The sequence below is a fragment of the Hippichthys cyanospilos genome, chromosome 11 (genome assembly GCF_059441005.1).
Source record: "Hippichthys cyanospilos isolate Australia breed blue-spotted pipefish chromosome 11, RoL_Hcya_1.0, whole genome shotgun sequence".
Lineage (NCBI taxonomy): Eukaryota > Metazoa > Chordata > Actinopteri > Syngnathiformes > Syngnathidae > Hippichthys > Hippichthys cyanospilos.
This window is the reverse complement of record NC_142379.1, coordinates 10,057,510-10,074,822: the sequence shown is the minus strand read 5'-3', so window position 1 is coordinate 10,074,822 and position 17,313 is coordinate 10,057,510. Positions and strand designations below refer to the sequence as shown.

Genomic DNA, 17,313 nt, shown 5'->3' with positions numbered 1-17,313 from the left:
TAACATCATGAGTTTTCCTACAAAGACCTATTCATATTACTATTATATTACTATTTTTTAAGTTGTTAGACATCTGGGGCTTTTCAAATTTTGTGTGTAATACTGTGGCTTTTTCCCCAGTCCTTTTTTTTTTTTTCAAACCTCATTTTCCAGCAGTTTGACTTTTAATTTAAATGGGGTACTGACACTCCTACAAAAATTTTCTAGGAGTTGAGGATTGACTCAATATTTTAAATTATCACACATATCCATTTTTTTTTAACATACGACTGTTTATAAGGAAAAAAAATCTTCAAACTTGGCCTTTGGAATTTCAAAATACTAACTTATTGTAGTCCTCACTCATACTTTTAGCTTGTGCTAATGCTGTAGTGTTTGTATGAGGTTTAACAGTCAAACATAAGTGACCAATCCACGAGTAAGCATCATAAAAAAAAAAGTTATGCTCACATAATCAATAGGAGCATTAAAAATCCCCAAATTATTGTTTGAATCTCAACTAATTACTACGTTGGAGAAATTATCATAATTGTTCCTGTTTTCAACAAAATCTCTCTGCAATCTAATGCTCAGGGTGCAGATTTTACAAACGCTTGTCTATTTTCAGCTTGCACAAGCCATGCGGTTTTTGGTTTTCTCTCATATAATTATCATACGTTGTCTCCTTTTGTGCAGTATATCTCAGAAACGGATGAGGGAATTCGTTGCGCCCGGAGGGAGGAGAGATTGAATCTCTTCTCGCTTGACCCTGACACTCCTGTATGTATCATTGTACCTGTGCCATTAAGGTCTTCCTATTATTGACAAATGACAATAATCATGTGTAAACAATTTTATGTGTAAGCCTTACTTTAGATTGAGATACACTACAACAATGAGATGTTTGGAAAATTCAAGAAAACAATGACTTTTAGGTGTACCTAATGTAATGTCCAGTGAACAATCTGCAGTCTGTCAACCACAGGTCTTGAGGAGCCCACGATCGGAGCATTCATCAAGTGAAAACTCTACAGTGCGTCCTTTCGAGGAGAAACTGGGCAGAAGATTTATGGTTATGTGTCGATCACTGAACTTCATGCTGCAGGGCTGCATCAGTGAGAATGAAACAGAACCTGTCACAAATGTAAGGATTGCAACGCTTTAGACTTTTTTCTTTTTTTACTTATTCATTCAGTATTGAGAATAAAATGATACTTTTTCGTCCCATGTGATCCACCAGATCGAGCCATTCTTTGTGTCGTTATCACTGTTGGACATTCGAGATGGCAGGAAAGTTTCTGCTGACTTCCATGTGGACCTCAATCATGAGGCAGTGCGGCAGATGCTCGGAGGAAGTTCTTCTGAAGCGCAGGAGAACGGTGTGGGGGCTCCCGGGGAGAAGAAGTCAGCAGAAAGTCATCTTAGCCTAGACCTGGAACATTGGCTGCGCTTTCCCAAACAGGTAGCACCCAGGAAGGGACTCTCACAGGAAGTGTTCACTCAAAAACAGACGTTAATGATATGTCGCTATAGGCAATATTCTCCGTGACCAATCCTCACACGGATATAGTGATGGTGGCCAGAGTGGAGAAGGTGCTGATGGGGAATATTGCTTGTGGGACCGAGCCATACATTAAAAACACTGACTCCAGCAAGGTAAGAATTAATATATTAATATATATCTTAATATATTAATTAATATCTTCAGCTTTTGTTTAACTTTTGTTGAAGGTCATAATTTGGTCTGGTCATAATTCAGGTATGCTCTGACAAGTATAGGATTTCCCGTTGTAAAGACTGCAAAAGCCTGTAAAACCTGACATACAAAGCACAACTACTAATTCAAATTCGAATGGCAGCAACTGTCATTGGTTCAGGTCTTCTATGCCTAATTCTTTCCAGCATACCATTTATGGAGGATTTAGGCCAAATTATTCTTGTTCAAGAATATTCTTGTCCAACGATACTTAGATGTAAAGAAAAGAAGTAAACTTAATCTGGAACAAGACATTTGGCTGATCTACATTGGTTTTTGATCTTGTTTACAGATTGTCCAGAAGATTTTAAAATCCAACAAGCAGTTCTGCGGTAAACTCGGAAAGTACCGAATGCCATTTGCTTGGTCCGTCAGGTTAGTATCAGACATAAGCGCTTGATATTTGTAGGTGAAGTGGTACCTTGTCGCGTGTGCTATAAATTCATTAAGAAAAAAAGGCATTGTTGATATTTTTTTTTTGGGTGGCGTAACTTTCTCATTGCCTATGTACTGCAGGTCACTTTTCAAGGACAACCAGGGGGCACTCGACCGAGAATCTCGGTTCTCACCTCTTTTCAAACAGGAGAGCAACAGGATTTCCACAGAAGACCTGATTAAGCTTGTGTCAGAGTACAGAAGGTGAGACTTAACAGTCAGCCTTCTCTTAGACCACATACAGTCTTATAACCTTATCATCCAATCAGAGCTGAGAAAACCAGCAAGCTGCAGACTATTCCCGGGACTCTGGACATCACGGTGGACTATGTTCCTCTGGAGCTTCCAAGTATGCTCACTGCCATCTTTCCTCTCGTTTATAGCACCGTTCCTATTCACTATTTCTTCATGTTTCTGTACTTCTAGACTGCATGACGTCCTCCTACATCCCCGTGAAGCCCTTTGAGGATCTCAGCAAACAGCAGCCCACAGTTGAGGTAGAGGAGTTCATCCAGGACACAACCAGATTCACTCAGCCCTACCGCGTCTACAGGAACCACCTCTATGTTTACCCCAAGCATCTCAAATACGACAGCCAGAAGAGCTTCGCCAAGGTAAAGCAGTTGTCATCACTCGAGCCATCTGTTCAGTCCCAATCCTTGGGAGTTCCCCTCATATTGTGGCTAGGGAAATGTACTTTTACGAATAAACAGCTGTGACGAGCGTCACAGCTCAAGTTGTTATTACAAATATTGAATTTTTCACAACCTGATTTACTTCTTTGTGAGTTCCATTGCCTTTGAAATGTACATCTATTGCAGTCTTTTTTTGTTTCTTTTGCTCAGGAAACCGCGGCTCATCTCGCAAATATTACATGACCAAACTCAGAAAACGGGTGAGCCGTGATCGGTTGAGAACCTGAGCAACTGGATTGTGATTTTAATTCGACAGCAATTGGAAAATTAGCTGCCTCCTAACATCTAGAATCTAGATGCTTAATTGAGTATCAAAAATAAGTATCTATTAGTTTCATCATAGATCAGTTTGATCAGTTGATTATTCATTGCACCTTTACTATGTTATCGTTATGTTATACAATGTCATGAAGTATTTGCAGAAAATTTCACCTGCTTGTTGGGGAACACCACAGTTTGAAAAACTCTGTTTTTATAAAAGAGAGATTCCTGAATAAAAATATGTTGTCAAAGATTTGATCTGCATTATCCACTTGAAAATCTCTTGGCTTTTTCTCTAGTTAAATTTAGGTGGTTACTCGGCTTCTGCCAACTAGTCTATTCACGCATTATTAATGATACAGTGCTCTTTTTGTTCACAGGCTCGTAATCTCGCTGTCTACGTGGAGTTCCGCAGCTCAGACGAAGAATCTGCCAAATCATTAAAGGTAACACACTTTCCAAAGCAAGTTCACGATTTCTCGTCGCCACAACAATATGCCGAATGTTGTTATTTTTCTACAGTGCATTTATGGCAAGCCGGGGGGGCCGGTTTTCACCTCAGCAGCCTGTTCCACTGTCCTGCATCACTCTCAAAACCCTGACTTCTATGACGAGGTGGGCTCATCACATGCAAGGTGATCACATTTTCAGCAAGAATACAAAACCACATGAATTTCATCTATGCCAACACAGGTGAAGATCGAGCTCCCTACGCAACTTCACGAAAAGCACCATTTGCTTTTCTCATTTTACCATGTCACATGTGACATCAACGCTAAGACGAGCGCTAAGAGGAAAGAAGCCCTGGAAACGCCCGGTGAGCTTCATTAGCATGTAGCGCATCATGTTACCGTCTTGATATTTTACGACAAGGCAGCCTGTGTTTGTGTTTATGATTCTTTAGTGGGTTACTCGTGGCTGCCTCTCCTCAAAGAAGGTCGTCTGTCATCTCAGGAGTTCAACATCTCGGTCTCCAGTAACCTACCTCCCGGTTACCTGGCCACCAAAGACGCCAACAATACCAAGGTAAGAAGCTGCTAGGGGATTCATGAACGAACATTTGTTTTTAAGTTTTCGTAAAGCCATTTCCTCATTCTCATTCATTTCCTTATTCTGTTCTTTTTTAACACAATCAAACGTTCTTTGCAACCACGTGACACTAGAAGACACCATCACATACAAAAGGAATTAGTAGATCAGGATGACGAATATTACTGGTAATGTGATTATGGTGTGGGGACACCTAGTTGCGGTTTTCAAAAGCTCTTAATAAATATATGGTCTGACTTGGTGTGGCTTGTTTTAAATTCCTTTTTTTAAACCTATTAATGAATACTTTGATCTTAGAAAATCTGATTCATATCATCTAATTCTTTGCAATAATAATACTAATAATATGTTCTATGCAGCAAGATCAATTGCAGTGGGCCAACAAAGTTTTACTTTACTTTAAAGTTACTATGCCATAGTATTGAAGCAAACTTACGAGATATTTTGGACCTCATGGTTTCTGTTTATTTTGTTCACAGAATGGAGCTGATGTAAAATGGGTCGATGGGGCAAAGGCAATTTTCAAAGTGTCAACCAATGTCGTGTCAACTGTGTACACTCAGGTAACATTCAAGTGTCTCTTGATGTCTTTTAGAGCCAAGCCCAACCACATATACTTTGTGAATTTCTTCCCTATTATCTTATGCCTTTGAGTTGGAAATAGACAGCATAGTACACGTTTATAGTCACTGAAAAAGGAATGAGTTCAGCTTCAAACTTGGAACTGATTCTGCTGGATTCTTCCCCTTCCTGGCGCCAGGACCCCCACCTGAACCGCTTCTTCCAGCAGTGCCAGAAAAGAGAGCTGGACCTCTCGCTACCTCCTACCTCCAACTTCCTCAACTGCCTGAAGGTTGGATCAAAACATTTCCAATCTGATTTGATTTAAAAAGGCCAAACTGTTCCGCATCTAATCAGTGAAACACTACATTTTCTATTCCTCCAAGAGCAGTTGGTGATCTTTATTTTATCCTCCCTTGTTTGGGTCTACCTCCTCCTCCTTTTTCACCCTCTCCCAGGGTCTCCTCAGTATGGAGAGAATCCCTGTGATCATCAGATTTCTGCCGGTGCTTTTCAATCAGCTTTTCAAGGTCCTGACTCAGAATGACAATGATGAAGTCACTACTGCCACCACGAGGTAAGCAGTGCCACTACGTGCTTCAAATGGCAGCATTTACAGTACAGTGGTTGACAGTCTGAAGTGGGCTGTGCTTACACCAATTTTTAATGTCTTCTTGATTTTTTCCCACACACACTGAGACAAAAATGGCAAGTTTGATGATTGCTGAATGACTGGCCTGTGAGGCATTGTGCCTGTGAGGCATTGTGCCAAAGGGCATCCAATGCCAAAAATATAAAGATCAAAGAGCAGTAGTAGTAGAGCAGTAGTAGTTAGCTTATCTGATGAATTTGTTTTGGTGGCAAGCTCTTCTTCTGTTTTTTTTTACGATGGTGAATGATGTCACAGTCAGTCCACATCCAACCATGCAAGAAAATCACTTCCTGAAATATCTGACTTTAGGACCTATCTGAGAACATGTGCAAATGTGAACCAAATATTGGTATTTGTATACCCTGCTTTAGGTAGCGATTGAATTCTGTGTTGTTTTTTTTTTAATAAAATGGCAACAACTGCAGCTGAGTTCCCCTAAATCGCTCTTTTTTTTTTTTTTTTCCTGTCCATGTCCCCTTGTTGCTAGGCAGAAATGTATACAAGTCAATAAGCTCATGTCAATCTAACACACACATGCAAAAGAAAACAGATTCATGTATTTGGGCACATGCACAGTTTGTTTCTAGGCAGAATTTATGGTGTGCAGTCATATGCTGACTTTTTCCCTTAACCACAATTTTGCAATGGTCTCTGTTTAATAAAAAAGACAGCAAGTGCCATCTGATGGAACAGTATTTTCTTTTATTTATTTATTTTTTCTATCAGAGTGCTGATCCACATTGTTTCCAAGTGCCATGAAGAAAACCTTGATCACTATCTGCACTCATACATTAAGGTATGCTTCACACTGGCTCGTGGCAAGCGTGGGATGCATTTAATGATCCTTGGAAGCAGGTGTGCCTTACACGTGCAGACCATTTGATGATTATGATAGCTTTTGTCTTCAGCAAGGCTTCAAAACCACTTCACAGACTATTTGATTTTCAGAAGGGGAAAGAACACACAGAAAAGGGGGCTTTATGTGTTTGCATGTGCAGATATTTGTGTGTCGGCGGCCTCACGCCCAGAAAAGTATGCAAACATGCATGCAGAAAAAGCAGAGGAAGAAGAAGAGAAGCTAATTGAGTAGGACATTGAGCCGTCTCAATGAGAAACACAAGGCCTGTTTGTTTTGAGGTGGGGGGAAGAAAATCAGACAGAGAATTAGCGCAGCGAGCAAAGGGAACCACAAGGGCTGTTTCATGTTGGCCGCAATGTCGTAAAAACGCTGCGGAACTTGGAAGTGCTTGTGGCAGAGACAAATGGAGGAAGGGCGCGCAGCACTAAATGGAACTGTAGTTGCCGTGGTAACAGATTGGCACAATATTCACTTCTCTGTGTGTGTCCTCTCAGTGAAAAGAAAGGATGGAGAGGGTGGTAATTCACTGTTACATGAATGGAGTGAGCTGCTATGCAAGGGGGAGAGCGATACAGTTCTCAAATCACCTGACTCAATGACTGAAGTGTTGTACCTCACATGCATTTTATTGTTTGGATTATGGACTAATGCAATACTCAATTCTTAAAAAAAGAAAAGAATAGCATCAAAACAAAGTAAAAACTAGGGCCTGACGGATATGGATTTTTTTTAGGCTGATGCCACTGCTGATTTTGGCAGAAAAAAATTCTGATTAAAAATGAAAATATGTATAGTAAATATAGCATTTATTTCCTCGCAATGCATTTCAATAAGTGGCAGGTATAAGTAGAATTCATGATTCACGGCCAGCTTGGTGTTTATTCCCTGCAAATGGTAGGGGGGCAACACAGTAAATATATAAAAAAAAAATGAATCAGCTACAACAACATTAATTATTGTCATATGTGTTACTAGTAGTTGAATGGGTGACATTTAACACATGAATGCTTATTTTATTTTACACCATGTATTTTTTTATACGTTTTTAAACAAATTGTTAACTTTGATTTGATGTAAAAACATGAGAATCAGGTCAATTCTTTGCACAACATCCTTGCATTGCTCACAAAATTAAGATTTGCTTTGTTTTGAATGACAAGTCCCTAGAATTAGCTTATTAACACATTCCATGATATTTATTTAAGGATACAAGGTTTTTGTGTGGATTATGTGTAATAAATAGTGACACCAGTGTTACTTGTATGCAACTACTTTAGGTAGGTATGCATAGGTAAACATTTAAAATAACAGGAAAATATCAACCAATTGACCGATTAATGGGTTGGGCCTTACTAAAAAGTCATTTGCTGAAACCGTCAGAATCACAATTGAGCCATAACCAAGCATTTTTGCTATCTATTGTGCGGATGTAGTATGTTTTCAAGTCAGAGGCTCACGGCTTCAGGACAGTGCATGAGGAGTTGGCTAAAGGGATGACATTTGACCTCCAGAGCAACGAGCAAGCAGCAGTTAGGAATGTTTTGAAGGTTGGTCTCTGATAACTTTATTTAGTATTTAATTGTGCATTTCCCAATAGAGATAGATGCGTGGACTACAACAATGACATTTCTTTTCAGTTTTCCTGGTTCTTCTTTGAACTCATTGTCAAGTCCATGGCCCAACATTTGGTTGACGGAGACAAAGTAAAGGTAAGCCGGCGTACTGATGCAGTCGTTTTTACCGTATTTATTACATGACCGTTCAATGTGTAGTGATATTCCCCCCATTCATGCCAGCTCCCCAGGCCGCAGCGTTTTCCATCATCCTACCAGAGTCGTGTGGAGACCCTAGTGGAAAAGGTGTCTGAACACATCTTCTGGAAATACAAAGACCTGGCAGAGGAGTCGCGTAGCGCCAACTCAGCTGTGGCAGCTTTTGTTAAGGTACACCTGAAATTCCTCAAAAGTCAGTCCAAAGGTCTCCACTTAGTGACGGTGTGAATGGTAATCTGTGGGTGAATGTCTCCTGTGAGGCAGAACCAGGGTTATTGTAGGGAAGGAAAAAAAACTATCCATCCATCCATTTTCTAGAGCCGCTTGTCCTCACATGGGTCACAGGCTTGCTGGTGCCTATCCCAGCTGTCTGTGGGCATTAGGCGGGGACACCCTGAACTGGTTGCCAGCCAATCGCAAGGCACAGAAGGACAACCAACCATTCAAAGATTCAAGAGATTCAAAGTGTTTAGTGTCACGTGCATGTGTAGATACACGTTTCTCCACAGAAATGTCTTACTCTTCTGTCCACACGAATGTTGTTTAAAACAAACAAACTACCAAATTAAGACAAAATAAACAACTCATAAGAGGCAGACCAGATAGGTTATGTACAGTTACCGACAATTATGTGCAGGTCTACGTGGTAGCTATTTACAAGTGGTGTGCAAAAGCAGGAGCAGCATAAATATTGCAAAACAAAATTTTGAAATAAGTTGTATGGTCTTGGCGTAGTCACAGCTGTATGAGTTGTATGACAGTAATATTATTAAGTCGTATTGTGCTACTAGTGGCTATTGAGGAGTTGTGAGCGAAATCATGTATTAAGTTGTTATCATTATGTGTTTATTTCATAAAAAGAATAGCATGTATTGCAATCCATCTATGCAGTCCTTGTCCATCTCACCACATTCCTTAGCTAAAGCTATAGACGCAGGAAAGTGAATACTGAGACCTTCGCCCAGCTGTTGGCAGCACCCGGCTGGCTCTTTTTGTTATGTCTTGTATTGTGTAATGCTTTGCTGAATGATTAAAAAGCGAGCGGGGATTTTGCAGATCTCTTGACATCCCTGAAGCAAACACGGACGCGTGATCTTCTGCTGTCCCTTGCCAGCAAGAAAAGTCAATCTTGGTTGAGCTGAGTTACTATTTTGCAGCCTAGCCTGGGCTTCTCTTAGTCTTTTTTCATAGCTTTCTGTGATAGGAGTCTGATGAAAGAGGGGAAGAAAGAGTTTCTGAGGTTGATAGTTCTGCATTTTACACATCTGAACCTCTGGCCTGAAGGAAAAGAGTCAACAGATATAGATGAACAGTTTACCTGCCATGCACCTTTCTGGGAACGTGGGAGGCAACCCGAGTACCTGGAGAGAACCCATGCGGATACACACAGGAAGGCCGGAGCCGGAATTTAACCACAGAGTTCTGTAGAGTTGGAAATATGAGTATTTGTTTTTTTAAACGGCTTTGGTGTTGAATCTTTTTGGATCATATGTACCAGTGTTCTAATTTTGACCATTGGAGTTGTCTCAGCAACTGCACTGTGTTGTGACTTGTGTCCCTGCAGCGTTGCTTCACGCTGATGGACCGTGGTTTCACCTTCAAATTAATCAGCAACTATATCAACATGATCACTGCCACTGACAGCAAGGTAGACTCCTCAACAAAGAATCATTAAAAAAAAATATTTTTTTGTGCTACAATTCTCTGTTTTCTTGTTTTGCAGGTATTGTGCGAACTGAAGTTTGAGTTTCTGAGAGAGGTGTGTAACCACGAGCACTACATCCCCCTCAGCCTGCCTCTGCCCTCCTCTCGCATCACAGGTTAGAGATGGAGCCATTTTCCATGTGTGTTAATAATCACACCCTCACTGTCATTTGTCTGTTGTGGTAAAAAGCTTTCACTCTCTCTCCTACTCTGTCACCTCTTTCTTTATGTATGTGTCCATATCAGATCATGCATCCCCAGAGCCACAAAGCACTCATGGTAAATATACTGTATGCACTCTTGTTTGTGTGTCCAAAACCATAAAGGAGATACAATTTATATTATTATTTACTTTCTCGAGTAACATGTCTGTTTCATAATGTGTGTCCTACATTGCAGCCTCTGTGCCAGAGTACAACCTGACCGGAGAGTTCTGCAGGAAGCACTTTCTGACGGGCCTGCTTTTACGAGAACTGGGGCTGGCCTTGCAGGACGAGCAGGATCTCAGGCACCTGGCGTTGGCCACTCTCAAGACCCTCATGGCCAAACACTCCCTGGATGCTCGTTATGCCACCAAGGTAGTAAACACATGGGGCTGCATGATTAGGAAAAGAAAATCATGACGTTATTTTTTCTAGTTATGTGCATCAGTATAATGCTATTGTAGCTATTTGGCATTTGCTTCTCATCCTCCATTAACCAGAAAGTTGCTTGCTAACAAACAGCACATGTCAAGACAAACCCAAATACAATGTTCTATTTTTTTTTTTTTTTTATTAATAGTTCTTTTATTAATAGGTTGTCTTTGGTGGAGGTCTGCACTCTAAAAGCATTCTAGTTTTTACGATCATTATAGCATTTCTCAAACGACTAATTTTATGGTGTGCTAAGACTTTGTGTTTTTGTAACTACTGTGATTATTTCAAGGAGAAGCAGGCAAGAATCGCATCACTTTACCTGCCATTGTATGGCCTCATCCTGGACAACATGCCTCGCTTCTTCCTCAGGGACCTTTTCCCCATTTACTTGACCGCTAGTGATCAGGTGAAGTAGATTTGGCAAATATATGTATGAAAAAATAACTGTAAGATGAGGCGCAATTCCATTTATCCCTCTGTTGACGCACAGGGATCTCGAGACGACCTCAGCGTGGGAGGCGGCGTGGCCGGAGGGACGCTCCCCGTTCCTCGCCACGGAAACTCGGTAGATGCCTCCTTCTCCAAAGATGTGCTCAACTCCATCACAGGTAGTGTGTTCCCCGACGTTTTCTTGGATGTGAAAGGAAAATTGTGTGAATGAGGTCACTGACGCCTCCTGGTCTTCCCTCCTCTAGCTTTCTCATCTTTGGCAGTTGCTACGGGCAACCAGGCCGACTCTCGGGGCTCCCTGATCAGCGTGGACTCCAACCCCAGCAACAGTGACAGGAATAGTGAGAAGATGGATGGATGTGAGAAGGTGAAAAGTGCTTGTTTTGGTGCTTTTCAGTGGATTTACAGTAGAGGTTCTGTTTAGATTTTTGAGTTGTTGAAAAAAAAAAAAAACTAAATTGCGTTCATTAGATTTAGCAGAAGAGCTTGCAGGTACACTGAAAAAAAGATTTTTGAGTTAAGCTCTTTTTTTTTATTTCAGTGTGTAAAGATGAAATTATAAATGAAAGCACATCCTACCAACACAGCTACAGTTTTAAACATTTTTAGATTTTTTTTTTGACAATCCCCATACCTAACACACTTATTTTGAATTACATAATTTGCTTTATCTCCAAAATTGAAGATTTTCATCCACTATTTATTAAATTGTACCTCTTATTTAATCAGTCACTGCTCAGCAACATTTGTGTCATTATTGTCAGAGTTATCAATAAGAGAGACTGTAGACTAAGAACCCAAGTTGAGTCAAAACATGTCTTTTGCAAAAGAAGGATATCATCTTTTAAACCGACCTGTTCTGAAAAGTTTCTCTCCTTTGGTGTTTTTATTTTTTTCTCAAGTAGGATGTGATTACAAACAGACGCCAAGGGATTTGTTTGTGGTTATAAACATCCATAAAGGGATTTGGTTGTGGCTACAACCTTACACAAAAGGGATTTGATTGTGGTTACAAAATTACACAAACGGAGCATGTGTCCAAATAACTCAACTCAATCCTCCCAAGTGGCCAGGGAGCTTTCATTCACCCAACCGGTCAGGGATCATCATCATCATCATCATCAGCTCTGTTTCTTAACCTTATCTCCTTGCAAACGGTTGTTTCCCCTTCAACAAGCGTGCAGTCAACATTCTAAAACCTTCTTACCACATCCTGAGCAAACAATGATGATCAACTGCATGTGCTTAAAAAATAACTTATGCAAATTTTCCATCAATATACACTTTTTTCACACTGCGGCATGCCATTTTGGCAGGAGATTGCATCGAGTGCATTTTATCGAAGTGCCAATGGCACAAAGCCAAATCGCTGAATGTCACCCTCCCACTTGTTGTTTCACTATTTTGCAGTGCGGCTCCACACTGCAAACTGCAACTGAAATAATAAATATAATGGTGAATCAATACATCTTTAAAAATGTATGCCCTGTACAAACCTTAAAAAAAAAAAAAAAATCATCCTCCGTAACTGTATGTGAGTATGTTTCCTCTTCTGTTTGTGTTCAGTTTGCTCGGCCCCAGTCGCTCATAGGTTACGGGTCTCGTTGTGACAAGCTGGACCAAGCTGAGACGCGCAGTCTCCTCATGTGCTTCTTACACATTATGAAAACCATATCTGAAGGTAAAGAGAAATGTCAATTGACTAATCGGAATGTTTACACTTTACATCAAGACGTTTTAGAGCCACACTGAAAAGAACAGAAAAATAATGTATGACAATCTTGCCAGCATTTTTTCTATATATTTTTTATGAAAGTGAAGTGTAAAATTTTCTGAACAATAAGATGTTATGCGTGACCTGCTCGTCAAAACACTATATTCTCATTAATATTGGGTTTGTGGTGTTTGCGCAGGAAACTCCATCTCTTTAAAAAAAATAAAATAAAAAATAATTAACCCCAGAACCGTTGCCGTTTTAGTACTTGGTATCAACTAAAAATGGCGTTAAAGTTGCTCAGGTCTCAGCTAACGACCAATCACAGTTTGTAAATATCACATGATCAAACACAGAAAACTGGTGAGCTGTGATTGGCCCAGAGCAACTATGATGTCATTTTCAGTCGGCAGCAAAGAGCAAAATGGCCACTCCACTGAAATGGATAAAAACAGTTGGATTTTGCAGCTTCATTCATATTCTATAAACACAAGATTAATCTGAATGTCATGTTTAGACTTGTGGACTTTCATAGAACATATTCCTTTGTAGAACATTTTTGACTAGGCTTCCCCTTTAAGTCTCAAATAATTGCAGTTTTACAGTAACTGTCACATACTGTGTAATGTTATTCTTATAAATATTACCTTTATTTGTGTAATCGGGTAATGGTGTATATTATACTGTCTTTTTTGCGTATTGCAACTTTTTATAATACTATAACTTCTTTTAGAACATATTCACACAAAAGAACAAATATGACACACAAAAGAGATATGATCTATAGTCATTAAATATTTTTTCTCATAATAATAGGGCTAAGAGCCACTTATTCACATTATTCCAGTGCTGTAATTGTACAACTTTGCTCTCATAAAGTTATGTTTTTTTTTTTCCTCAATGTATCTGAAATCCTCATTATTTAGAATTAAAAGACTAAATATTGTTTATATAAGTGTGACTCTAATAGCATAACCACATCTGCCCTTTTGGCTTGTCTTCCTTTTTTTGTTGTTGCTCCTCCAGATGTGCTTGTTTCCTACTGGCACCGGGCTATCCATCAGGAGATCTCGGACTTCTTTAAAATATTAGAGTAAGCGCTTCTATTCATTTTGCATCAGACTCTAAGAATGTAACAGAGTTGGATTATGTGGACAGAGTGTGGCAGACTAATTGAAAAAATGTAAATGAGACTCTTAAGGGTTTCTGAGGAATGCACTAAATGAACCTGTATGCTCCGTTTTGAAGTACTGTTTTGTGTTTTTGTGCATTTCCTTACTTTAGGCTCTGTCTTCAGCACTTCAGGTTTATGGGCAAACGTCACATCGCCAGGTACGCCTCCCTTCTGACTGCGTGCTGCACACATGGCATCGCCTCATTAAGTCAACATATATACACACGTGACGACCGGAGCATGTTTTATTCATGGGGCGCTTACAAACAGGTGAAGTAGGAACACTAATTTGTGCCGCGTATGCGTGTGCACGCTCGAGACGAGAGACGAAGGATGCAAACGGGGAGGGGCGTCTCGCTCTTGTGTGTGAAGCACAGCTGGATATTGTAGTGTGGTATTTGGCAAGCAGACCGTGGGGGTTGTTTTCTCGACTACTGGAACCGAGCCACCGGCAACCCTCTCTCCATCTTCTGGTTCCACCACGGCTAATTAAATTAGCTCCCACTCGCAGAGATACCGCGCGGGCCGAGAGAACACGCGGCTTATACCGAGTTAGAGCATTAAGGAAGGAAAAATAGCTGGAAGCCGAGCTCGCTCTCAGATGTCGCGCAGCCTGTCTGGGAGGCTGTGAGCTACTTAACATTCGTCTGTGATAGCGGGCCAAGGGGGATACACGCCCCGCGTCTGCCTCGCTGTTCGCCCCGTTTGATACGCGGATGATGCGCTCATTGAAGTTGCCTTGCAATGAATTACACCAGCCAAACTATCTGCCAACCATTCCGTTAATAATTCAACCAATGAGTGAATAGCTATTTTTTTTTACACATCCCGGTCATGCCTGCATGGCTTGTGATCGACTGTGCATTGATGGATTGTCTTTGCATCAAGTGATCATGTTCCCATTTATAAGCAGTACATACCGTGTATGATGCATGTACACATACCTGGTATATCTACACGTTGTTGCATCAAAAGTATAAGTATGATAAGGAAGAATAATTAGCTTTTTGGTTGTTTTTCTTTTCAAAATAAGACATTTGCCAACATCTGTTTTTTCTATGGACAATAATGATCATTTTTTTTTGCCAATTTTCTTGTTTCGGACCAAACCAGGAACTGAATCATAATCACTTGTGGGTTTGACATATTGCTATGTTTGTTTGGGGTTTATTTTTATTTATTTATTTTTTTTGTAAAGAGATGTAAATTAAAATATTTTCAATCAGATTCATTGCTTAATCAATAACTTCAATAATGTTTATTTTCAGCCCTAATTTGGTCCTCAAGTAGCTTAACAAAGCAAAGCATTATATGAAATGCCTCTTCTATACTTTGAAACTTCAACACCAAATATTACACCACATTATAAGACTGTATTAAACATTATATATCATGTACTGGTATGATGGATTAACTGTAAAAGTCATTTACCAATGAGACTATTCATTTACTGCCCTGTGCACCGCAGTGAAAGAGGCTCTCCATGCCTTGGTTTTTTATTAGCATTTGAAACATATTGTAAAACAGTTCAGTAGCGTTTGGCCTGATCACACTAGCATTTGGCACATATTTATTGTTATCCATGGAAGATCAAATTGAATCAACATGTATAACATTGTGGCCGGCGTGTGCATGTTCTCTCCTACCTCATGGCTTGCTGAACTTGTCGTTGCATTGATCAGACCAAGGCTCTTTTTTTTTTTTTTTTTTTGCATGGGTGCATGATCTGACTTCATCCAGGCATCAAACAGCATCGCTGCGCATTTTTAACATCTGTTTGTTAGGATCCGGTTTCTAAGCTGCTCTGCTATACAGTTTAACTGGTATTCAACATTCCCCTGCCATGCACTTTATTAATGTCATTCTCAGGACTCTACTCACCACTAACATTTGAATAAGTCAGTATAACTACACATTGTTGCTGTGGAGTCATAACAGTAAAACCTTGGGTCAAAGTGAACCTGTAACTAGCCTTAGTGCAATTCAATGTACAATTCTGCAAACTTTTGCAGATTCTCTCGCCCTACATGCACTCCACAGATGTTTTGACTTCACACTTAGCATGAGACTTATCAAGCCCTACTAATGGTAGCTGTGATGTGATTGGCTCATGAACAGGAAGCTAGCAGCGGCGCTAAAGCTGGCCCAGTCCACCCAAGCCAATGGCACCCTGAAGGTCCCTAACCATCCCTCCCAGCCCTCAAGCATCCTCCCACAATGGTAACCAGCCTCATGCCGCTTGAGCCACAGTGACACAGATTCTGTTATAACACAAGCTATTTGAACTGCCTTGAACACTACAAAAATATTCAATAGAAGTTATCTGCAAGGAAAATTAGGGATAAATATACATTTCTTGTCATCAGTGATGTTACCACCACATTATGTATTCGTATGTAAATCTTCTCAGCATGCCCCCATCGTTTTGTGTGATATGTTGTTGCTCCTCACGTGCTAATAGTTTGTTATTCGGTAGCAATCATTTTCACGTAGTGATAATCGTTCATGTCTGATTCTATTCAATTCTTTTGGGTTGTGCTATGTACGTAATCAAAACAGTCAACGCTACCTTCTTATACTTCCACCAGGATGGCTTCCTCCGGAGGGGATGGTCACAGACAGGCACGTTCCCAGACCATGCCCATCATCCGAGGCAAAAACGCCCTAACCAACCCCAAACTTCTACAGATGATGGAGACTGGTAGGACATTTTTGTCAAACAATCAATGAAATGTCATTCACGTCATTAAACTCGACTCTTTGCATCTTATGTTCAGATGGAACTGTCCAGGATGGGGACAATTTGAGTCCCACTGACGTGGAAGCCAATTTGTCTACTGAGGTAGCGCTCACCGTGCTTGATGTTCTGGAGCTTTTTGTGCACCATCACAAGGTTTGTTTGGCTTTTAACACTACACGATTTGTACATTCACATGAATTTTAACAAAATAAAAGCATTCAATATTTTCCAAAGGAGTCACTACAACAGAAGTAAAAAGTTGCTTCATGTTCAAATGAAATTTCTCTTAATTTAAAAAGGAAACTGTTCTGTTCCTGTTGCAGTATCAAAAAGCAATAAAATTTGATTTGCTGATCCCTGAACTCTTAAAATCACATGTACCCCCTGAGGTGCCTTCACGTACCCCCAGGGGTTCATACCTGTCTATATCCCCATTTGAGAACTGATGCACCGCCAATTGCTAAATACCTTAGAGACAAATAAAAAACTAACAGGGTTATAATCCTTTAAGCAGCAAATATTGGTAGACAGATAATGCATACAGACAAAATAGCAATACTCACAGGCATTTATTTTAATTCTCTGAGCAAAACAACCATTATACTGCATCTTGCGGAGTCGTAGAGTGATTGCCTTCCCCCAAGTGGCAATATAAATCTGAATAAAAATTTTAATAGCAATATATTTATAAAATTAAAGTACTACCGCTGCATTTACTTTTTTTTCTATACTTTAGATACTATCTTTAGAGTCCTTTTACCGGCACATTTCTGTACATTACCAAACGTGACCTTGTTTAGGTTATTATGTGATACACTGATGCCCCCTAGTGGAAAAGCAACCACGTTTTTCAAACGTTGAAAATCTCCTTTC

The 17,313-nt window shown here is 40.1% G+C and overlaps 1 protein-coding gene across 2 annotated transcripts in view; it reads left to right on the top strand.

Moving 5' to 3' along the window:
* dock10 (dedicator of cytokinesis 10) overlaps window positions 1–17,313 on the top strand; it is a 41,640-nt gene that overhangs the window by 12,809 nt on the left and 11,518 nt on the right. For both annotated transcript variants that reach the window (XM_088427218.1, XM_088427217.1), the window contains exons 10-41: window positions 676–759; window positions 965–1,123; window positions 1,220–1,441; window positions 1,513–1,635; window positions 2,028–2,110; window positions 2,252–2,374; window positions 2,440–2,519; window positions 2,597–2,784; window positions 3,507–3,572; window positions 3,649–3,741; window positions 3,820–3,943; window positions 4,031–4,152; window positions 4,656–4,739; window positions 4,937–5,029; window positions 5,196–5,314; window positions 6,116–6,185; window positions 7,682–7,795; window positions 7,886–7,957; window positions 8,045–8,191; window positions 9,585–9,668; window positions 9,744–9,840; window positions 9,971–10,003; window positions 10,124–10,302; window positions 10,652–10,768; window positions 10,853–10,970; window positions 11,058–11,179; window positions 12,379–12,493; window positions 13,553–13,619; window positions 13,811–13,858; window positions 15,819–15,920; window positions 16,289–16,401; window positions 16,478–16,593. In XM_088427218.1, coding sequence (XP_088283344.1) covers window positions 676–759; window positions 965–1,123; window positions 1,220–1,441; window positions 1,513–1,635; window positions 2,028–2,110; window positions 2,252–2,374; window positions 2,440–2,519; window positions 2,597–2,784; window positions 3,507–3,572; window positions 3,649–3,741; window positions 3,820–3,943; window positions 4,031–4,152; window positions 4,656–4,739; window positions 4,937–5,029; window positions 5,196–5,314; window positions 6,116–6,185; window positions 7,682–7,795; window positions 7,886–7,957; window positions 8,045–8,191; window positions 9,585–9,668; window positions 9,744–9,840; window positions 9,971–10,003; window positions 10,124–10,302; window positions 10,652–10,768; window positions 10,853–10,970; window positions 11,058–11,179; window positions 12,379–12,493; window positions 13,553–13,619; window positions 13,811–13,858; window positions 15,819–15,920; window positions 16,289–16,401; window positions 16,478–16,593 — 3,477 coding nt within the window. The remainder of the gene's footprint in view (window positions 1–675; window positions 760–964; window positions 1,124–1,219; window positions 1,442–1,512; window positions 1,636–2,027; window positions 2,111–2,251; window positions 2,375–2,439; window positions 2,520–2,596; window positions 2,785–3,506; window positions 3,573–3,648; window positions 3,742–3,819; window positions 3,944–4,030; window positions 4,153–4,655; window positions 4,740–4,936; window positions 5,030–5,195; window positions 5,315–6,115; window positions 6,186–7,681; window positions 7,796–7,885; window positions 7,958–8,044; window positions 8,192–9,584; window positions 9,669–9,743; window positions 9,841–9,970; window positions 10,004–10,123; window positions 10,303–10,651; window positions 10,769–10,852; window positions 10,971–11,057; window positions 11,180–12,378; window positions 12,494–13,552; window positions 13,620–13,810; window positions 13,859–15,818; window positions 15,921–16,288; window positions 16,402–16,477; window positions 16,594–17,313) is intronic.